Source organism: Topomyia yanbarensis, chromosome 2 (assembly GCF_030247195.1).
Source record: "Topomyia yanbarensis strain Yona2022 chromosome 2, ASM3024719v1, whole genome shotgun sequence".
Classification (NCBI taxonomy): Eukaryota; Metazoa; Arthropoda; class Insecta; order Diptera; family Culicidae; genus Topomyia; species Topomyia yanbarensis.
In genome coordinates this window covers 95626189-95646692 of record NC_080671.1, presented here as the reverse complement: position 1 = coordinate 95646692, position 20504 = coordinate 95626189, and the positions used below count along the sequence as shown (strand labels likewise).

The 20504-nt window shown below is 37.7% G+C and overlaps 5 protein-coding genes across 5 annotated transcripts in view; 2 read left to right on the top strand and 3 right to left on the bottom strand.

The window, feature by feature from the left end:
* The window catches only part of LOC131679598 (metallo-beta-lactamase domain-containing protein 1-like), an 86685-nt gene that overhangs the window by 47248 nt on the left and 18933 nt on the right, over positions 1 to 20504 (bottom strand). The window lies entirely within an intron of this gene.
* On the top strand, positions 3590 to 5003 carry LOC131678884 (uncharacterized). Its single transcript, XM_058959302.1, has 2 exons — positions 3590 to 3742; positions 3802 to 5003. The coding sequence occupies exon 2, from the start codon at positions 3834 to 3836 to the stop codon at positions 4923 to 4925; it is 1092 nt and encodes a 363-aa protein (XP_058815285.1). The 5' UTR covers positions 3590 to 3742; positions 3802 to 3833; the 3' UTR covers positions 4926 to 5003.
* On the bottom strand, positions 4931 to 6336 carry LOC131678886 (uncharacterized). The gene has a single exon (XM_058959304.1). It carries the CDS (start codon positions 6103 to 6105, stop codon positions 5035 to 5037), a length of 1071 nt encoding a protein of 356 aa, XP_058815287.1. The 5' UTR covers positions 6106 to 6336; the 3' UTR covers positions 4931 to 5034.
* On the top strand, positions 10544 to 11949 carry LOC131678885 (uncharacterized). The gene has a single exon (XM_058959303.1). It carries the CDS (start codon positions 10775 to 10777, stop codon positions 11843 to 11845), a length of 1071 nt encoding a protein of 356 aa, XP_058815286.1. The 5' UTR covers positions 10544 to 10774; the 3' UTR covers positions 11846 to 11949.
* Positions 11877 to 13291, bottom strand: LOC131678883 (uncharacterized). The gene is made up of 2 exons (XM_058959300.1): positions 13139 to 13291; positions 11877 to 13078 (listed from the first exon to the last, which is right to left on the bottom strand). The coding sequence occupies exon 2, from the start codon at positions 13044 to 13046 to the stop codon at positions 11955 to 11957; it is 1092 nt and encodes a 363-aa protein (XP_058815283.1). The 5' UTR covers positions 13047 to 13078; positions 13139 to 13291; the 3' UTR covers positions 11877 to 11954.

Below are 20504 nucleotides of genomic sequence, written 5' to 3'. Positions count from 1 at the left end.
CTATACAGTGTTGGGTAAAACATGTGCAAACATGTACTTTAATGTCATCACTATAATTATAATTAATATTATAACTATTTGTAGTTTTCAAGGAATTGTATGTGTTATTAGCGTCATGAAGGCAGAATAACATTTGTTTAACAGTTTTGTTGTGAAACGTAATCTTTTCCGTATGTTTTTGTACTATTTCACAAAAAAACCTAGCGGAAAGGAAAAGTTACACTTGTTTTGTCCAAAGAAAAAATGCACTTCGCATAATTTTTTTCAGTGTCCCGTCGTTATCGAATTTTTTGCCCATATAACGATATGGAGTCAAATTAGAACTGAACTTGAACTTGAAAATTGAACCACCAATTATGCAGCTTTACTTTGCTTCGGTTCGGTTCAAGAACGATTGAGTTTACTGACGCGATCTAATAAAGTTCAGTATTTGTTACACATGTTTTACCCAACACTGTATAAGGCTGACAATCGGGTCAAAACGCTGATAAAACCAGGGGTAGACAAAACTTGGGGCTGATAAAATCGGGCCTTCACTGCATCTTGAATTTCAAAATAAATCCGAATCTTAGGTTGCGAAACCGGAAGTCGTCATCTTGAATTTCAAGACGACACAAAACATTGATTTCCGTCATGTACTCATCAACCGCATTCCAAAAATACCCATGTTGATGGGGTTGTTGACGATTTTATGTAACCGGAAGTCGCCATCTTGAATTTCAAAACGACATCAAACTTCGATTTCCGTCGTGTACTCATCATTCGCATTCCAAAAATACCCATATTGATGAAGTTATAGAGGATTTTGCGTAACCGGAAGTCGCCATCTTGAATTTCAAACAGACACCAAACATCTATATCCGTCGTGTACTCATCAACCCCCTTCCAAAAATACCCATATTGATGGGGTTGTTGACGATTTTACGTAACCGGAAGTCGCCATCTTGAATCTCAAAATGGCCACTAAACATCGATTTCCGTCGTGTACTCATCAACCGCATTCCAAAAATACCCATATTGATGGGATTATAGAGGATTTTGCGTAACCGGAAGTCGCCATCTTGAATTTCAAAACGACACTAAACTTTGATTTCCGTCGTGTACTCATCAACCGCATTCCAAAAATACCCATATTGATGGGGTTGTTGACGATTTTACGTAACCGGAAGTCGCCATCTTGAATTTCAAAACGACACCAAACATCGATTTCCGTCGTGTACTCATCAACCGCATTCCAAAAATACCCATATTGATGGGGTTGTTGACGATTTTACGTAACCGGGAGTCGCCATCTTGAATTTCAAAACGACACCAAACATCGATTTCCGTCGTGTACTCATCAACCGCATTCCAAAAATACCCATATTGATGGAGTTGTTGACGATTTTACGTAACCGGAAGTCGCCACCTTGAATTTCAAAACGGCACCAAACATCGATTTCCGTCGTGTACTCATCAACCGCATTCCAAAAATACCCATATTGATGGGGTTGTTGACGATTTTACGTAACCGGAAGTCGCCATCTTGAATTTCAAAACGACACCAAACGTCGATTTCCGTCGTGTACTCATCAACCCCATTCCAAAAATATTCATATTAATAGGATTGTTGTTGATTTTGCGTAACTGGAAGTCGCCATCTTGAATTTGAAAATGGCGGTAAACATCTATTTCCCTTCTCTTTTCGTCATCCATTGTACATACATCTCATTCTATAATAAAATTCCATCATTATGAGAATCAGATCTACATCAGATGCTCAAAAATAGTATCTTATAACATCGCTCATCTTTCTATCACTGAGCCATACATTTACAACTCATCTACTGATGGCACGACAAGCGATGCGTGAGCGATGTATTAATTCTGTCCCTCTATGATCGTTATTTTCTATCGCTCAGTGATGGGCGGGAAGTCCATCAGTAAGTGAGCCTCATTTTTAGCGATGAGGATGCTTCCGACCACAGCTGCAGATACCCTGCCAGATCATCAGCTCACCGTCAAACTTGATCGCACAAACAAACTTCTGTCCCGAAAACTATTTGCAGTCCAAATTGACAGATGTTTCATCGTGCATAACCCTATAACGTTGCACTTGCGTTTCCCACCCTAGAACGTTGCACTGGGGTATAAATGTACCCCACGCGGTTGATCGCAATTTTCGCAGTAAAAATGCAAACAAAAGGAATGTATAATACATCATTTTCTTCGTTTTTTAATTGCAAAAACAGCTGTGTAAGAAAAAATACGGAATTTATTGAATCTCTGATACAAAAATTGGTTTGAACAAAAAAAATTGAAAAAATCGTGGTTTTGACTTTTTTCACAAAAATTACTATAACTTTGCGAATTTTCAACCGATTTGAGTTGAAACTAGTTTAAAATTTCTTAAGTTGAAAATTTTTGGGCAGGGTCCGGACCCCCCGGATCCTCTTCCTTGATCCGCCGTTGGTTTTAAGCGATGTTTCAGTGTCGATACATAGCATCTCAAGATCGTGGCTGTCGGTCCATTGTATGTATGCGCAAATCGTACTGAATATGTAATATACATTTCCACCATTGTATTGAACATAACCAGCCATGGAATCGTAGTTTGGACAAATGAGAAAGGCACAATTGCACCACTAGGTGGATTAAAAGAAGTTTTCTACTATAATCATGTCACTCAGATTTTCTTCAGATCTTAACCAGTCGGAAAGACAAGTCCAATGAAAAAAAATATCCATTAAACAATTCAAACTTTCAAAACACATGCGTATCGTTCCGTGTCGAAATACTGATAACATGTACAAACATGTGTACCGAGCATAGAAGCTCGGAATCAGCATTCAGGTTTTTCATGTTTGAACATTGACGTTTGCAGCAGTCAAAAATAAAAACGATGTTTCTTCGATTCGGTTCGTGTCTAGTGTTCGTGATGAATAGTGCTTTGTTCGTTTATGTCCTGTTTCATGTTGTCATAAAATGCCGTGTCAAAAATGCTGATAACCTGTACAATAACGTGTCTGAACATGTATGCGTAGCAGGTGGGAGTATCATTGGACATTTTTCGCGTTTGAGCATTGATCTTTTCAGCTTTCAAAAAAGTGATGTTTCTCAGATTTTGGTCGTTATATACAGCGCTATGTTCGTTTTTATCGCACTCAATCTTGTCATTAAATTTTATCTGTTAAATTTACTGTTGAACATTGTTTAAGGTACGTTGACATTAATACTAATCGGAATCTGCTGTTACCAGAAGATGGTAACCAGTAATAATACAAAGTACCTTTACATTACTGCGATTACTGCCAACTGTTTTTTGGCAAGATTTTTTTAGTTTTTCATGTTTATTAGTTTGCTTCAATATTTAGTATGTAATTGAGTGAGCTGCCAATACGAAGCTGTGTGCTATTTTTAACATAAAATTACTTGATAACTTTATATATACGAGATACATCAATACGGTATTTCAGAAAGTTTTGTATTTTAATGACAAACACCCTTCTAGAACATATCAAACTGTAGGTACTATTGCTTGTGGCAACAAAAACTGGATTTGACCCGCACTGCGCAATTATCAATTTCTTTCATAGACCGGTTAGCTCGGCTGGCCTGTCTAGGAGGTGACCATCTTTATAACTTGCTACGCATAGCAAAATCAAAACAAACGAAAAATTTATTGCAATTGGCTAATGTTTTTTTCCGCTTGCATACCTGTCGTTCCATCAATACAATCAATTATGCAGTCGGCGTTGTACAGGTAACGTTTTTTTCAATTTGTTTCACTAAAATTTCATTGCAACCATCTCTGAATTACAGATTGGCGTTGTAAATACATTGATTTGTAAACAATGGACGGAGACGAACGGGTGGAACCCCAGACGGAACATAGTGATTACAGTATAGAGGCATTGGATGATGTCGATATTTCGTCATTTTCTGGAAATGATCATGAAAACGGAGATATTGAGCCACAGTCGAAAATTCAACGAATGGATGTGATAGACATTCAGCCACCAGAAAACGAATCCGAGCGGGAATATAACTTATCTCTAAATGGAGTTTTCTTCAAAAGACGATTTGTGGGCGAAACGTCCGGAAGCCAAGTTACTGCTCGTATTATGTATGGGAATACGGTGAATGATATTCTTCACCATATTTGGGATGTAGCAAAGTGCTTCATCTCTCGCGAAGTGATTATATGCGAAGAACAAGGGTCACAACAGGCAGCGTGGGCTAAGGCAGAGTCTAGTTTTGAAGACCTTTCAAAGTTTGTCGTGCTGCAAGACCCCCAACAGAAAAGGCGAGTGAATGTCGACAAGCTGGACAGCAAAGCATTAATTAACTGGCGTCACAAGGAGATTAGGATACACGTACACATGTATTCTACTTCAGTTGCATGTAAGTCACTATGGGATGTTGTGGATAAGCAACTAGTGCGCCACCAGAATGCGGATCGCGCAGGAGCCCCAAGTAACCAAGCACTCACAACACTTGCTGAAGAGCTACGGAACAAGCATGGTAGCTGTCTCACTGGCCACTCAAGTGCTTGGAAACTGTGGGCTAACTATATTCACACAGGACCCGCTCATGAAAGAGATCAAAGACTATCATCACTGCCACCAACCTATCTACTAAAATTTTTCCGTTCGGTTCCTGTATCAGAGGCTGTTCGGATGAATAGTATACGCAGCGGTCTCAACGTGGCCAACACGATAAACGATAGCTTTGCGGCGGAATTGGATGAATTGGATTCAGAAGTAGAGCAGCTAATATCGCTGGGGAAACGTCTCAAATCACGTATCCAAGCGATGAGATTACGTTGTGCTACCAACTTAAGCCTCGTATCATCTATGCAGGAATCAATAAGGCCAGAAGAGGATGAATTAAGCAGAAGCTTGGTCAGTAAAATTTCGGATATGCCAGATGTAGACCACTTGTAGTTTAATAAAAGAGATGTTTTATTTTCATTGTAAGTTTTATATCTGAACTGTTAATAATAAACTATCCATGAGATGTACCGTTCCACTAGGGTGAAACAAATACCAACAATTAGTCATAAGCTGTATCCAAATCAAATCCTAGTTCTGTCATGTCTTGCGATAGACCAATTGAAGGATCGAAAATACCCCCAGGAAGATATCCACAATGTTTATAAAGCTTTGAGCAATTATATCCGGAATAGGCAAAAAATGTTGCTATTGCAGTATGTGACAAATTCTCATTGGAATTTTCTTCATAACGCTTTTTCATGTTTCTTTTTGTTATTCCGAAAATTATCTCAATTGAATTGAAAAAAGGGCAATATGGAGGTAGAAACACAGGTAAAACTCCAATTGATCTCAGATACATAACTATGTGTTGGTCACAATGGATTCGTGCTCCATCCATAATCCATATTGAATTAAATCCAAGATATCGACGGACTGCTTCGTGATTCAAAGCAAAGGATTGGCAACATTCGAAGAATATTTTTCTTGTGAAAGTACCTTCTGTTTCGAAGCTATCTAGCATACCCTCCATCCCAAGAAAACAAAGGAAAGATACCCGAGGCCGCCTTACAAATTCTCCCCGAAATATAAGTTTTTTCCCCTTGATTCCATATCCACGGTTTCTAAGCATATCTCTGCTATCTAGAGAAACTTCATCTAAAAATACAAGATGGTAAATATCCCAATCGATAGCATTCATCTCTGCGCAGAAACGAAATATCTCTTCTTCCTTCACTTGAATGGCTCGGCGTTCCAGAGTTTTCCAAGATAATCCTTCAGCATGGAGAATCCGGCATATACTTGATTCACTTATGGTCCGATAAAAGTGGCTATAAAACAGATCTCGACATTCGCTCAAAAAAAGAACAGGGTTTTCCATGTACTGTTCCACGATCCAGTGCCTATGCTCAGATTTAAATTTGCGGAATACCTGCTCGCGTTGCTTGCGAGAAAGTATGCCTTCCGTCTCGTAATTTTGAATCCAGGTGCTTATCGTAGTTTTGGATTTCTTATAAATAATGGATAGCCTGGCCCTCGAGATTCCCAAGAAGTAATATCCATATAGGCAGTGATATTTAGTATTACAAGTTGCCTGACAATGTTGCACATTATGTAAAATGATGTTGGCCATATGCTAGAAAAAATAAAGACCACTTATGTCTTGATCCAGTCACGTATGCTAACAGAACTGCCAACCAATATTGAATAATATGTAATGCAAGGAAATGGTACCAGTACTTATTCGATTGCTCCAGCAATGTTAGGGACAATCTAAAAAATAGTAAACGTTCTAAATACTGTATATATTCAACTAAAATCTGCTGAAAATGTTATTGCGATAGATGTTAATTTCAACTGATGTAAACAAAACCAACTGTGAAGTAATAAATAATGCAAGTGTTTGACAGCTCGCAGTTTTCAGTAGCAGTTTGATGACTCGCACTTTGAAAGTGCGGAGTCCAGGTTGGTGGGAAGTGCGCAATACAATGGTAGAGTTCAACTCGAGCGATAACATGTATAGCGCACGATAAAATTAACTGCAGCAGAAATTGCCACTCCGTGCGGTGTGCAGGCGGACACTGACTCCCACCGATCAGTGTTGCCACAATTAAATCTGTACCGGGAGTTGAAAAATCTTTTCCATCTGTACTCTTTCATAGAAAAATCTGTACCGGATCCCGACCAGGAGAAAATAACAGCAATAACCCGAGCATACTATTTTTTGGTATTCATACCAAAACTTGGTATTAATTGATTATTATACCTCATTGAGGTATTAAGTAGGTATTGAGAAAATATTTTTCAATACCTGCTTAATACCTCAATGAGGTATAATACTTTATTTTAGTAATATTTATGTATTCCAGTGATTTTTACAAATACCAAATCAATACCTTATTGAATACCTCCATAGAGTGAATCTTGTTATTGGAAGGTTGAAAAATGTTTTATTATTCTTCAGGTATTATAATAACTCGTTTCATCATCAAATAGTTATTTGTAGAAGATTTTTTTTTTTTGGTATTTTACCTCTTATGTAGAGCTCATTAATACCATATTGTGGTAAACAGTCGTTGGTATTGATACCTAAATTTAGTATTCCGCAGTTATTTTCTTCTGCTCGGGATTATGTACCCAAACAATAAGGTTGTTTTGAAAAAATCATTTTTCTTATAGATATTTTTCATTCGGGGAAATCAACCAGACAAGAAACTAATTAGAATTCCGAATGAGTTTGACTGGGTAATGTCAATACAGCGCAAATTTGTTAGTTGGGTCACGACTGCGCCCCAACTAGCGAATCGTATCCGTTAATTGGGGCAACTGACAGCTGGCAAAAATTACCCGAGGGAAACGCTGATTTTTTGTTTTCTTCCAATAAAAAAAACAAACTGAAATATTTTACGGTTCACAAAAGTTGGGTGTTTTTTTCAGTTTAAAGTTGATTTTTGTGGCAAAGTATGTCATTAGTGTTCTTTTTTCCATCAATTATTTTTTTGATAAATTCCTGTACATAAAACAGGAAATGGATACACCGTCGGAAAAAAAGCCGATAAAGCGCAAGCTTACTACGTTGCCACTAGCTAAAAATCATTGGATAATGTGATTGAATACATCAGATATGACCTTCAAAAGTTAGTAAACCTACCTCTCTGCGACACAAACTAATTGATGCTAAATGGAAAAAGGGAAACATTTAACACATTTATTTCACTAAAAACATTCCGGAATATGAATTCAAAAAATAATAAAATTCCATTGAATTTCAAACTATGCTTTTTTCCTAGATCGCCACAGAAATCAACCAATAAGCCCCTTGAAATAGATGACATTCAAACGTCAATCAGTTTTTGACTGTCAGTTTTGACATAATAGTGTCTTTCAGTTGGGGCATGCCCTAGGGGCAGATCACTTGTGATGCATTTTTAAAAATCAGCGAAATTAAATGCATTTATTTCCATCAAAATAGAAATTCGTAATGCATTTTGCGTTGCGTGCAATGTATTTTGCGTTGCGTGTAAGACGTCAAAACCCTACAACAAACAGCCCTACATTCAACAAAACAAAAGCTCAAATTCTCTCTGCCACTTTGTGTGCAGTGGCGGCGAGAAGCTGAGATGGGGCAGGTAATACATTTAAATAGGATGCAAGAAACCTGCTTGCAGGAATTCAAATAAAGCAGGTCAGAGTAAACGTAGGTACTCCGAGAAAATTTGCTCGGTTTTCACTTACACATTATCGCTTTGATTTGCTGGAAGCAGGTTTCTCGCATATCACATTCTAATGTCAGCTTCAATTCAAGCTCAATACCAGCACCACTTCAGATTCATGCCATCACTACTGCCTAACTCAACGTATACTTGCTGTTTACCGGGATTTATCGCACGGTTAAAATATTTTACCTAGCTGTCATGTAAAAAAATCTGTACCAATCTGCACTTTTTTACAAAAATCTATAATCTGTACCGTACAGAATCTGTACCAAAAATGCTTAAAAAATCTGTACCTTTCTAGATAAATCTGTACTTGTGGCTCACTGATACCGATATTTTCAGGCCAGCCATATACTTCAATCGTTCAGTTTCAGAATTCTTGAGCGTTTTTTCAAAACGTCATATCTGCAATGAGTTACTCTCTTTGTTTATTTTCTCTTTCGATTTTAACGGCGTCACTATAACACTTTTCACTTATTTTACAGTACAGATCAAAAGACGGTGGTTTTAACTAGCATATTATGCAAAGAGTTGAGGGATAAATGTTAAAGTGACCGAATTATTAACAGAAGAGAAAGTAAACAAAGAGAGTAACTCATTGCAGATATGTCGTTTTGAAAAAAACGCTCAAGAATTGCGCACGAAGATTTGGATAATTTTTCCGAACGAACATGTTAGCTGCCGAATATGTTCGATGGCACTCATTACCTCACTGCATCGGCAATGCGGAACGCGTTAAAAAATTTTGCGATTTCCGATTCTCTCTCTCTCTCTCTCTCTCTCTCTCTCTCTCTCTCTCTCTCTTCGTAATCGCATACGGTGTGATGCGGAACGAATTGTGTGGGTCTGTATCTTTTTAACGAGAGCGTAAACCCCCGACGATGTATAAGGAAACAAATTCATGTACGCTCATGGCAGTGAGCGAGTTTTCCGCACCTTGGTCAGTGCACAGCGTGTTTTTTTTGCCAAAAACGTGCGATTAATTATTTACGTCAAAACGGCTAACTTAAAGCTTATAAAGTCTATGGAGGAACTAATGGAAATCCTTCGCTTTTTTTGCTAGTACAGGTAATCTTCGATACAAGATACCCTCGATAAAACCGTACCCTCGATATAGCGTCACTTGATATAACGTATCTATTTTTTAATTTATTTTTCTGGTCAAAATTTATCTTCAATTAAGCTTGTATCCCATATTTAAAAAATTCAAAATGTTATACACAATCTTAAAACGTACTAATTGGGCTTCTAATGAGCATGCTAGCAATTGGCTGCTTCATTGAAGGCTATGAGAGCGATTTTTCCAGTTTCATTTGCGCATTATAGTAATTTATTAAAACCAAACAATTTGGGTCATCAAATTTCATCAACCTTATGATCTACGCAACATATTGAAAGTAATGCCGACACATTCAACTCCGATTTCGGATATTCCTGAATTCAGTTCTCTGAACTCATGATTGTTTTGTCTGTTTTGCATTGATGTTGCCATCATGTGACGCATGAAATGACGTCCCCTTGACGATCTACGAAGAATCCAATGATATTTATCAAAATTTTACACCTGGTTTTTGAGACTCCTGAATCCGGTTACTAGAATCGAAAATTGTTTTCGAATCCTATTATGTGTCATATCAAATAAATAAGAGTGAGATATTATATTTGTGGTTACACGGACAACTGTGATTAAAGTTAATAAATTGCTTTTATTTGATGAGGCGCAGACGGTTAGAATATTAAAAAACACTGTTTGAGCCCAGACAACTAATAATAACAAATTACTTAATAATTAGGATAGGAGTCAAAGTATGAATATTTTCAATAAATTTAATTCATATAAGCAAAAAAATAAATTGTGGCATCTTTTTTATAGAACCACTATAATTTTCTTATGAGAAAAGTTCTTTCACACTGCTAGGTAGGTTAGATTTTCAAAATTAGTTACGCGTTATCAAAATTCTACAAAATAAAGTACCATGAACAACAATTCTGTGAGCATTGTGCATGCTTCGATATAACGTACAATTTTCAAACCGAGATGTACGTTATATCGAAGTTTACCTGTTTTCAGTCATTGATCGCTCTAAAAGCGATTTTTTTAGATGTAAATATAGCGAGATAATATGTCCAGCAACTATTTTGTAAATATCTATGTAGTCTCCATCTTCTTTGTGTTCAAAGCTATGGTTCGCCTTTTATGGATGGCCCTTGAAACATTTTTTTCAGTTAAATATATTGCGCACTTCCCACCAACCTGGACTCCGCACTTTCAAAGTGCGAGTCATCAAACTGCTACTGAAAACTGCGAGCTGTCAAACACTTGCATTATTTATTACTTCACAGTTGGTTTTGTTTACATCAGTTGAAATTAACATCTATCGCAATAACATTTTCAGCAGATTTTAGTTGAATATATACAGTATTTAGAACGTTTACTATTTTTTAGATTGTCCCTAACATTGCTGGAGCAATCGAATAAGTACTGGTACCATTTCCTTGCATTACATATTATTCAATATTGGTTGGCAGTTCTGTTAGCATACGTGACTGGATCAAGACATAAGTGGTCTTTATTTTTTCTAGCATATGGCCAACATCATTTTACATAATGTGCAACATTGTCAGGCAACTTGTAATACTAAATATCACTGCCTATATGGATATTACTTCTTGGGAATCTCGAGGGCCAGGCTATCCATTATTTATAAGAAATCCAAAACTACGATAAGCACCTGGATTCAAAATTACGAGACGGAAGGCATACTTTCTCGCAAGCAACGCGAGCAGGTATTCCGCAAATTTAAATCTGAGCATAGGCACTGGATCGTGGAACAGTACATGGAAAACCCTGTTCTTTTTTTGAGCGAATGTCGAGATCTGTTTTATAGCCACTTTTATCGGACCATAAGTGAATCAAGTATATGCCGGATTCTCCATGCTGAAGGATTATCTTGGAAAACTCTGGAACGCCGAGCCATTCAAGTGAAGGAAGAAGAGATATTTCGTTTCTGCGCAGAGATGAATGCTATCGATTGGGATATTTACCATCTTGTATTTTTAGATGAAGTTTCTCTAGATAGCAGAGATATGCTTAGAAACCGTGGATATGGAATCAAGGGGAAAAAACTTATATTTCGGGGAGAATTTGTAAGGCGGCCTCGGGTATCTTTCCTTTGTTTTCTTGGGATGGAGGGTATGCTAGATAGCTTCGAAACAGAAGGTACTTTCACAAGAAAAATATTCTTCGAATGTTGCCAATCCTTTGCTTTGAATCACGAAGCAGTCCGTCGATATCTTGGATTTAATTCAATATGGATTATGGATGGAGCACGAATCCATTGTGACCAACACATAGTTATGTATCTGAGATCAATTGGAGTTTTACCTGTGTTTCTACCTCCATATTGCCCTTTTTTCAATTCAATTGAGATAATTTTCGGAATAACAAAAAGAAACATGAAAAAGCGTTATGAAGAAAATTCCAATGAGAATTTGTCACATACTGCAATAGCAACATTTTTTGCCTATTCCGGATATAATTGCTCAAAGCTTTATAAACATTGTGGATATCTTCCTGGGGGTATTTTCGATCCTTCAATTGGTCTATCGCAAGACATGACAGAACTAGGATTTGATTTGGATACAGCTTATGACTAATTGTTGGTATTTGTTTCACCCTAGTGGAACGGTACATCTCATGGATAGTTTATTATTAACAGTTCAGATATAAAACTTACAATGAAAATAAAACATCTCTTTTATTAAACTACAAGTGGTCTACATCTGGCATATCCGAAATTTTACTGACCAAGCTTCTGCTTAATTCATCCTCTTCTGGCCTTATTGATTCCTGCATAGATGATACGAGGCTTAAGTTGGTAGCACAACGTAATCTCATCGCTTGGATACGTGATTTGAGACGTTTCCCCAGCGATATTAGCTGCTCTACTTCTGAATCCAATTCATCCAATTCCGCCGCAAAGCTATCGTTTATCGTGTTGGCCACGTTGAGACCGCTGCGTATACTATTCATCCGAACAGCCTCTGATACAGGAACCGAACGGAAAAATTTTAGTAGATAGGTTGGTGGCAGTGATGATAGTCTTTGATCTCTTTCATGAGCGGGTCCTGTGTGAATATAGTTAGCCCACAGTTTCCAAGCACTTGAGTGGCCAGTGAGACAGCTACCATGCTTGTTCCGTAGCTCTTCAGCAAGTGTTGTGAGTGCTTGGTTACTTGGGGCTCCTGCGCGATCCGCATTCTGGTGGCGCACTAGTTGCTTATCCACAACATCCCATAGTGACTTACATGCAACTGAAGTAGAATACATGTGTACGTGTATCCTAATCTCCTTGTGACGCCAGTTAATTAATGCTTTGCTGTCCAGCTTGTCGACATTCACTCGCCTTTTCTGTTGGGGGTCTTGCAGCACGACAAACTTTGAAAGGTCTTCAAAACTAGACTCTGCCTTAGCCCACGCTGCCTGTTGTGACCCTTGTTCTTCGCATATAATCACTTCGCGAGAGATGAAGCACTTTGCTACATCCCAAATATGGTGAAGAATATCATTCACCGTATTCCCATACATAATACGAGCAGTAACTTGGCTTCCGGACGTTTCGCCCACAAATCGTCTTTTGAAGAAAACTCCATTTAGAGATAAGTTATATTCCCGCTCGGATTCGTTTTCTGGTGGCTGAATGTCTATCACATCCATTCGTTGAATTTTCGACTGTGGCTCAATATCTCCGTTTTCATGATCATTTCCAGAAAATGACGAAATATCGACATCATCCAATGCCTCTATACTGTAATCACTATGTTCCGTCTGGGGTTCCACCCGTTCGTCTCCGTCCATTGTTTACAAATCAATGTATTTACAACGCCAATCTGTAATTCAGAGATGGTTGCAATGAAATTTTAGTGAAACAAATTGAAAAAAAACGTTACCTGTACAACGCCGACTGCATAATTGATTGTATTGATGGAACGACAGGTATGCAAGCGGAAAAAAACATTAGCCAATTGCAATAAATTTTTCGTTTGTTTTGATTTTGCTATGCGTAGCAAGTTATAAAGATGGTCACCTCCTAGACAGGCCAGCCGAGCTAACCGGTCTATGAAAGAAATTGATAATTGCGCAGTGCGGGTCAAATCCAGTTTTTGTTGCCACAAGCAATATGTACAAATGCCGTACTTGCGATGTAGACAATATGTGTAGTAATGTACATTGGTTTAGATTTGTTTGGATTTAGCTTAATTTTCAATGTTCAGGCGCGTTCGGCTCCTTCCATGCGCTACATTCGAGAGGAAACTGCAGTTATTGATATTAGTCTGAAAGGATTCCGCTGGCAGGAGCAGTGCTGCCAGGGACATTTTCAGTTAGCAGTGAAAATGAAATTTGTAGATATTTTCGTTATATTGCATTATTATTGAAAACTGATAAAAACACATAAATGTAGACTTTCTTTCTCTATCTTTTCTGTGTTATGGGCTATTGAACAATTGGGCAGGCCATAGCACTCTGATAGAAGCATCACTCTTGATAATCAGAGGTTTTTAGTGTTTCTTGATACAAACAAATCAAAAAAAAGTTTAGCATGAAAGCTTTCGAGTGATCGGTGGAATGAATTTGTTTATAGACATCATTCAAAAACCGGGGATGGAAAACATGTGCAACTTTCGTAGCCATATATTTTTCCAATCATAATAACTGGCCAACAACATTTCAATCCACATGTTTTAAATCACAATATTTTCAAATCGATTGGAATCTCTGAATCGGACAAGATCGATTGAGTTTGAATCTAATATTAATAGTAGACCCCATGTTATATAATACTTTCAGTGAAAATTGGTTAAATCTCACGGTATAAAGATACTTTCCTAAGATTCAAATTTGAAAAATGTTACATGGTTAATTTTACGAAGATGCGAATTTTAATCCAGGTCGCAATTCTATGATTGTGAGTATTGTGCGAATTATATTAGACCCAAAAAAAAATGTGAAAAGCCTTCAGGCAGCACAGAAAAGCTGTTAGGAAAACATGGAGTCTCAAACCGAATTACATCTTTGAGTTTATATAAAAAAATTGTATGTTTAATAATGTTCTTGTGTGGTGTCAGATGGAAGAAGTGATGACAATCCTGTAAAAGCTTAGCTATCTGCTGAGAATGGTGTTCATTGCGATAACTGGGGCACTTACGACACAAAACTGCGCAGAACTGAAGAACTTATAAATACTATCAATTTGCACAGTCTTCGGCTATCTTTTCCAAGCAACTGGATTTTTGCAAAGATTCTAGGGGAATTTTATTGTGCTTCGGAAAGTAAACATTGAATAGTAGCTTATTACTGAAAGAGAAGCACATACCACAGAGAACAGACGTCCATCTTTAGCGTTCAACTTGTGTAAAAATCACAAACATTGTCGAAGCTAATTGGGCTCCACCCGGTGCGTTACTGTCGTCATATTTTTAGTGACCGAGTTCGATAGATTGAAAATGGAATTGTAATGCCTGAAGATATTTAGGTTTGAAGAAAACCATTTTTGTTGTAAAAATCACTTTCAACTGTCCAAACAAAAGGTTCTTTTGAAAATTTTCTCCAGAAATATTTTTATTATCCAGTGTAGCGCATTTCTCTGTTGACTCCTAAAGTGCACAGACTCTGGGTCTTACTATAAAAATTGATTCCGTCAGACACTAGTTACACTGTTACCAGTTATATTATACATAAATAAGACATTTCTATGCATTGTAATCAATAAATATAACACGTATAGCATAAAATATAGTTAACCTTTAAATGCATAACGCTGTTTTAAAACAATATTACGCAAAACATCTCAAAATTATCACAGTAATGTATTGAAACTATGAAACAATTTTCACAAAATTTAAAAAAAAAAATATTTGGTCCTTTGAGGGTTAATATGACTCTCATGTTTGGAAATAAAGTAAAATGTTTTATCAATTGATACAAAAATATCTATTGCACATTTGTAAAAGACCTATTATGTACAACAATAATATTGCCAAAAACGGAACCCATTTGTTGCCAAAATCTTAGTGTACCGAAAAGGGAGCATTCAAAAATCGGAACGTGCCAAAAACGGAATCTTACTGTACTATCATTGAACAGCCTCCAAGAAACATAAAACACACATATCGTCAATACTTCCTCCATTCCATTACACGTTGAATAACCTTGTCAATACGCTCCAGTATTGACAAAACAACTGAACGTGTAAGGACTGCTAATATGGAACACAAACTAGATCAAACATTCTTCACTAGTATATATGATAATTGACAGCAGGAAACACAAAAAGCACCACAAAAAGGATAAGCAATCAAAACATCGGGAAACAATATTTAGAAATCGTCGTACCCGGAACATTACGTTCCAGATCCATTCTTGATCGCTCATCATTCCAAATTAGATCCACATGACATCACTGTGAACAGCCTAGTAAAAGAAACCGATTCCACGCACCCCGGCTTGGCCACAAAGTCAACTTACTGTACTATCATACTACAAATTATACAAAACATCAAACTGTCTTGAAAACAAAAACTCCAAAGTCTGTTAATGATTAGCGGCTCTTAAGCGTTCAATAATCCATTGTGGTATAACAAAGTTGGATTGACGATGTGCATCAAAATATTGAACGCGTAAAGTCCGCTATTCATTTATACCTATGTGGAATATCAACGATATACAATGGGACAATCTGCTCGCTTAGCAAATTACAAACACGCACATGCACTCGACTGACACTACAACACTCTATCGATACAAAACACCGCGGCTGCATCAATGCAAACAATCGCAAGCACCGCTCCCGCTCCTATGCGGTGGGAATTGAATCGATTTTCGATTTAGGCGAACATAGATCGCGATCCAAATTTTTGAGGAAGAATCGCATTGCCGAACGGATCCGCTCATCATTGTTCGGATACAATTCCGAACATGTATCGGAAAGAACCTAAATCGCAGCGATCCAAGGTGAGCGTAAGAGAGAAAAAATACGAACATGTGATATACCATATTCACTTGGCTTTGGCCGATCGGGCGCTCAACAGATGCACACTCATAAACAAGTAAAACAGAATAAAGCATCGGAGGTAGGTGAGTGCGCATGAGCTTTGAGTGAGCGTAAAACGATGCGATTCTTCTTATCCTTGGCACTGGCCAGAATTTGCCATATTTGCTAGGAATCGGCGTACAGCCAATCTACATAAATAGGTCAATAAGGGTCTTTACAAAAAGTTTTTTTTTTTTTGCATTTTTCTATTCTAAAACATATTACAAATACTTTCCCAAATACCTTTAATGGAATACGCATTAATTTAGTTTGCCGGAAGCTTGGAACATGGCTGCGCGCAGTTTACTATAACTCGCATCCGCTGGTTTCCGAAAAGTCGTGGTTTTGCAACTGGTTGGCAAGATATCTCAGAGACCAATTTTTTAATAGACTTGGAACAATTTGGAAAATGTTAAAAAAAAAACGAACCGCTAGCTTCTGACAGGAGCTTTTTTGACATGAAAAATGTATTGCTCCACTATCTGGGGCTAGGTGTCAATCGAAAATCAAAAATATCTCAAATTTAACGAAACTGTGAAATTTTTGCACGCGTATGACTCCATTATTACGAGATGGATATTAATCACCAACCGATTCAGAAACGTCTAACTGGAATATTTTTAACAATTGAATATCTGTACAACAAAAGTGAAAGTGCATATTTCAGGCAGTGTCGTCAATAGGAAGCATCTAAGTCGCTCAATTAAATACGAGAGGCTATAAATAGAGATGCCCCCGGGTTCGTTTGAATCATTCGTTCTTCGTATACCAAACGAGCAACATCATGTCTATTGCAAGCGAGTAACATCATGACTAGCCAACGAAAAGCGCTCTCAAAATTGGCTCCGCCACCAGACATGTTTAGAAATCGCACTGCAAATTTTTTTTCGGGGTACGTTTGAACGTCGTAGAAACCACAAGCATTTTTCCGGCGGTGACCCGCTCGTTAGTCCCTAGAAGGACGCTCCCCACCAGAAGTAGACAACGGAAAACATGGCCACTTTTGTCAGTTCCGTAAATTTTGAATTTTTATAAATAAATGTGAGTTTTAAGTACATAAAAATTCAAAAGTGGTGCGTTTCTTCAGTGATTACTCTTCAAAATTTTCTTCTTACAGCAGAAAATCTTTAAGATTTTGTTCATGAAGTAGGAATCAGCTTTTACTGTTTTAGTGGTATGGTATTAGCGCATTTCCCCAAAACTCCACGCGGCCTCCTGGTCGAAAGGAACGGCCGCGCTTCATGAAACACCTCGCTTAGCCAATCTGTCATAATGTTGCAAATTTGCATAACGAATGGCTGAATAAGTAAACAAGTTGTTCCAAAAATCAGCCCTGCTTAATGCATCGTTTTGTGAAGGTTGAGTATACCAGATGCAAGCGGTGCCAAATTCATCACGTTCAGTAAAATTCAAAAATTTATTTTAGATTACAGAATTGATAAAATTGGTTTAATGAACTATACTTATCAATCAAATTCTGTTTTAAAAATTGTCTTTGCGTTTAAACCAAAATGGGAGGCTTGTTACTACTGCAAATAGCAAATACAAGTACTAGTTACACAAAAAACTTGCTGGCAACCTTAGAGCGGCGTTTAGTAAGCAGTTGGTGCGGCGTGTACGTTTCGGTGAATGTCTCAATATTGAATAATTAATTATGAACAAGATTTTCACTTGATCAGTTCACGTACAAAAATTCGATTTGGTAATGACATGGAGGAAACCGTGACTGAAGTTCACAAAACAAGCCAGAAAACTCTACTTATGAAGGCGTTATATAGGCGTTACTGAAGGGAAATTGAACATAAATAAAAACAGATGAATTTTGTTTTTGTTCCTGTTTTCGTAAATTAAAAACGTTTAAATTCGATTTGCGACACACTTTCTCATGACCCTTGCAAATGATATGTTTGCCATATTAAATTTAAGGAACAAAAACGGGATTGTTCCAGACTTCATGACTCTTTATTCACGATTTTGGGAACATTTTTTTCCGTGTAGCGATCAACGTTTTGAAATGAGCGTTAAGTTTCCTCAAAAAGTTACAGGAGGGGAAGGTCAATTATTAGATATAGTTAAACATATCTACTCTTTATTCACCACTATCCTGGAGGAATCTTCTAGGATACCCACAGAAAATCAATGGATCTCTCCAAAGATCCATTGATTTTCTGTGGGTATCTGATGGTTCTCTCGCGTGTGTAGGGCACACCAGAATCACATACGCTTACACTATTTCCCGAGTAAATCTACCACTATGTCACACATGCAACAGCCTGGTTGACAATCGAGCATATACCCGTCAACTGCCCTGTCTACGAGGACCTCCGTCGACAACACGATGTATCACCATCCATCAAGAATATTCTTGGAAATGACCCGTCACGAGAGGAGAAACTGCTGTCATTCTTATAAGACGCCAACTTGTTTGCAAATATTTGTAGAGAGAGGAATGTCATGATCACACCAGGACCTGGTGCGCATCGTAACTCAGAATAAATAAAATAGACTAAGAAAACAACCTACTCATTGTCACGAATGACCATTTCCGTTAAAGCTTACAAATAAATTAATAAGTAAATAAATATAAAAATAATAATTTAGGAGTTTTCGCTAACAGTTCGAGAGCGAAAAAAACAGAGACATTTCCGCTCCTGATGATTCGTTTTGGGTATATGAGGTCGTTTACATTCGGCCAACTGTCATTGGGGCAAATTTTTCTTTCAGTCTAATAGTTTTCCCTTCAACGACCCATTCGGCAAAATCACATTATATCAAAACCACATTAGGCTTTTCATCACTTGCAGATCAGCTGTAGCTTAAAAACAATCATACGAAAAAATACAAGTAGAAACACAGGAATCGATGGAATTACCCCAGATGCGAATAGAACAAAAGTGGGCACATGCTGAAAAGCTTTTTGCTTGTAGATGTACTGCATTCGAAGTGCGTCATTTCACCATTTATTATCTTTGCAGTAATAGGGGTTCATTCTCGACATGTACAATTGCATGGTCTCGAATCCAAAAGATAATGGAATCTTATGGAAAAGTTATAGAAACTTGTCCGTGTAGTTGCGCTCCTAAGTTTTTGCATTTAATCCAGAAAAAACGCCCCTAACGTGATAGTCACTACTTACCCACTTCCAATGTTGGTTCGCAAATAAGTATGAAAGTACCATTACTTTTGTTCTACTCAGGGTTGCAATCGTTGGCGACTTAACATTTTTCTTCATAACATGTATCGACCGCAGTGTGATTTATAATTAACACTTGAAACAGTTTTTCGTCTAAATTTGATTCTTTATTCGTCGAAAATGAGTAGCTACATAAAAAAGTTTACAAAGGAAAAAATAATAAATATAGTTAATAAATGATTCCAAAAAGTTATCAAATAAGTTTCTTTTATGCGGCACTTATCGAAACTCCAATAATAAAACAAAAATTAAATTTGAGACAAACGCTTCCTTCCCCAAAAAATCAAGACCACAAACGCAATAAATATTCATCAACCAAACGGCTCTATTCGGAGAAGCATTTTGAAATCCGTCGACCCTGAACACCAGAAATGAGCCCACCGAAGAAGCCTTCCAAAACACACCATTCGATTTCGTTTCGTGCCAGTGCCTGTTGGTGCTTCCCCCAGCAACCATCATCGTCGCCTGGCGCTACTAAATTACTGTCGAAACTGATTTAAAAAGTTCTGCCATTCCGAATCCGACCGATAAACATGTTTCTACACCTGCACAACAACGCAACGGCAGGCAAAAAGGAGCCAACAAACAGATTTTTTCCTCCTTCCAAAGTGGGCTCTCGGCCAATTTTCCATGTACAGCGACTCCAACGACGACGACGTACAAGCAAACATTCATTTTATAACATTACCATAAGTTCCTTCCCCCCCGAAATGCGGTGCCAGTAGCGCGAACCCGAAGGTTTGAGTCATGCTGGTTCATATGCAGTAACCCGTGTCAGTCGGACGAGGAGAATGCAAAAGGAAAGCGTCGAGCACGAACCATTTCCCCGTCAGACAAGGCACAGTAAGTGAAATCAGTGGCCGTTTTTCACCTGAGGCCCAACCTGGGCCGAACCGCAACCGAATCCGATGATGCTGGACAGTTATACGACGACTTACCCCTTACCCTCTCAAATGCAGGACACTCCTTTTTCAGCGTTTGAAACATAATAGCGATAAAATAGCATGACGTTATTGCTGTTTTCTGGAATGTT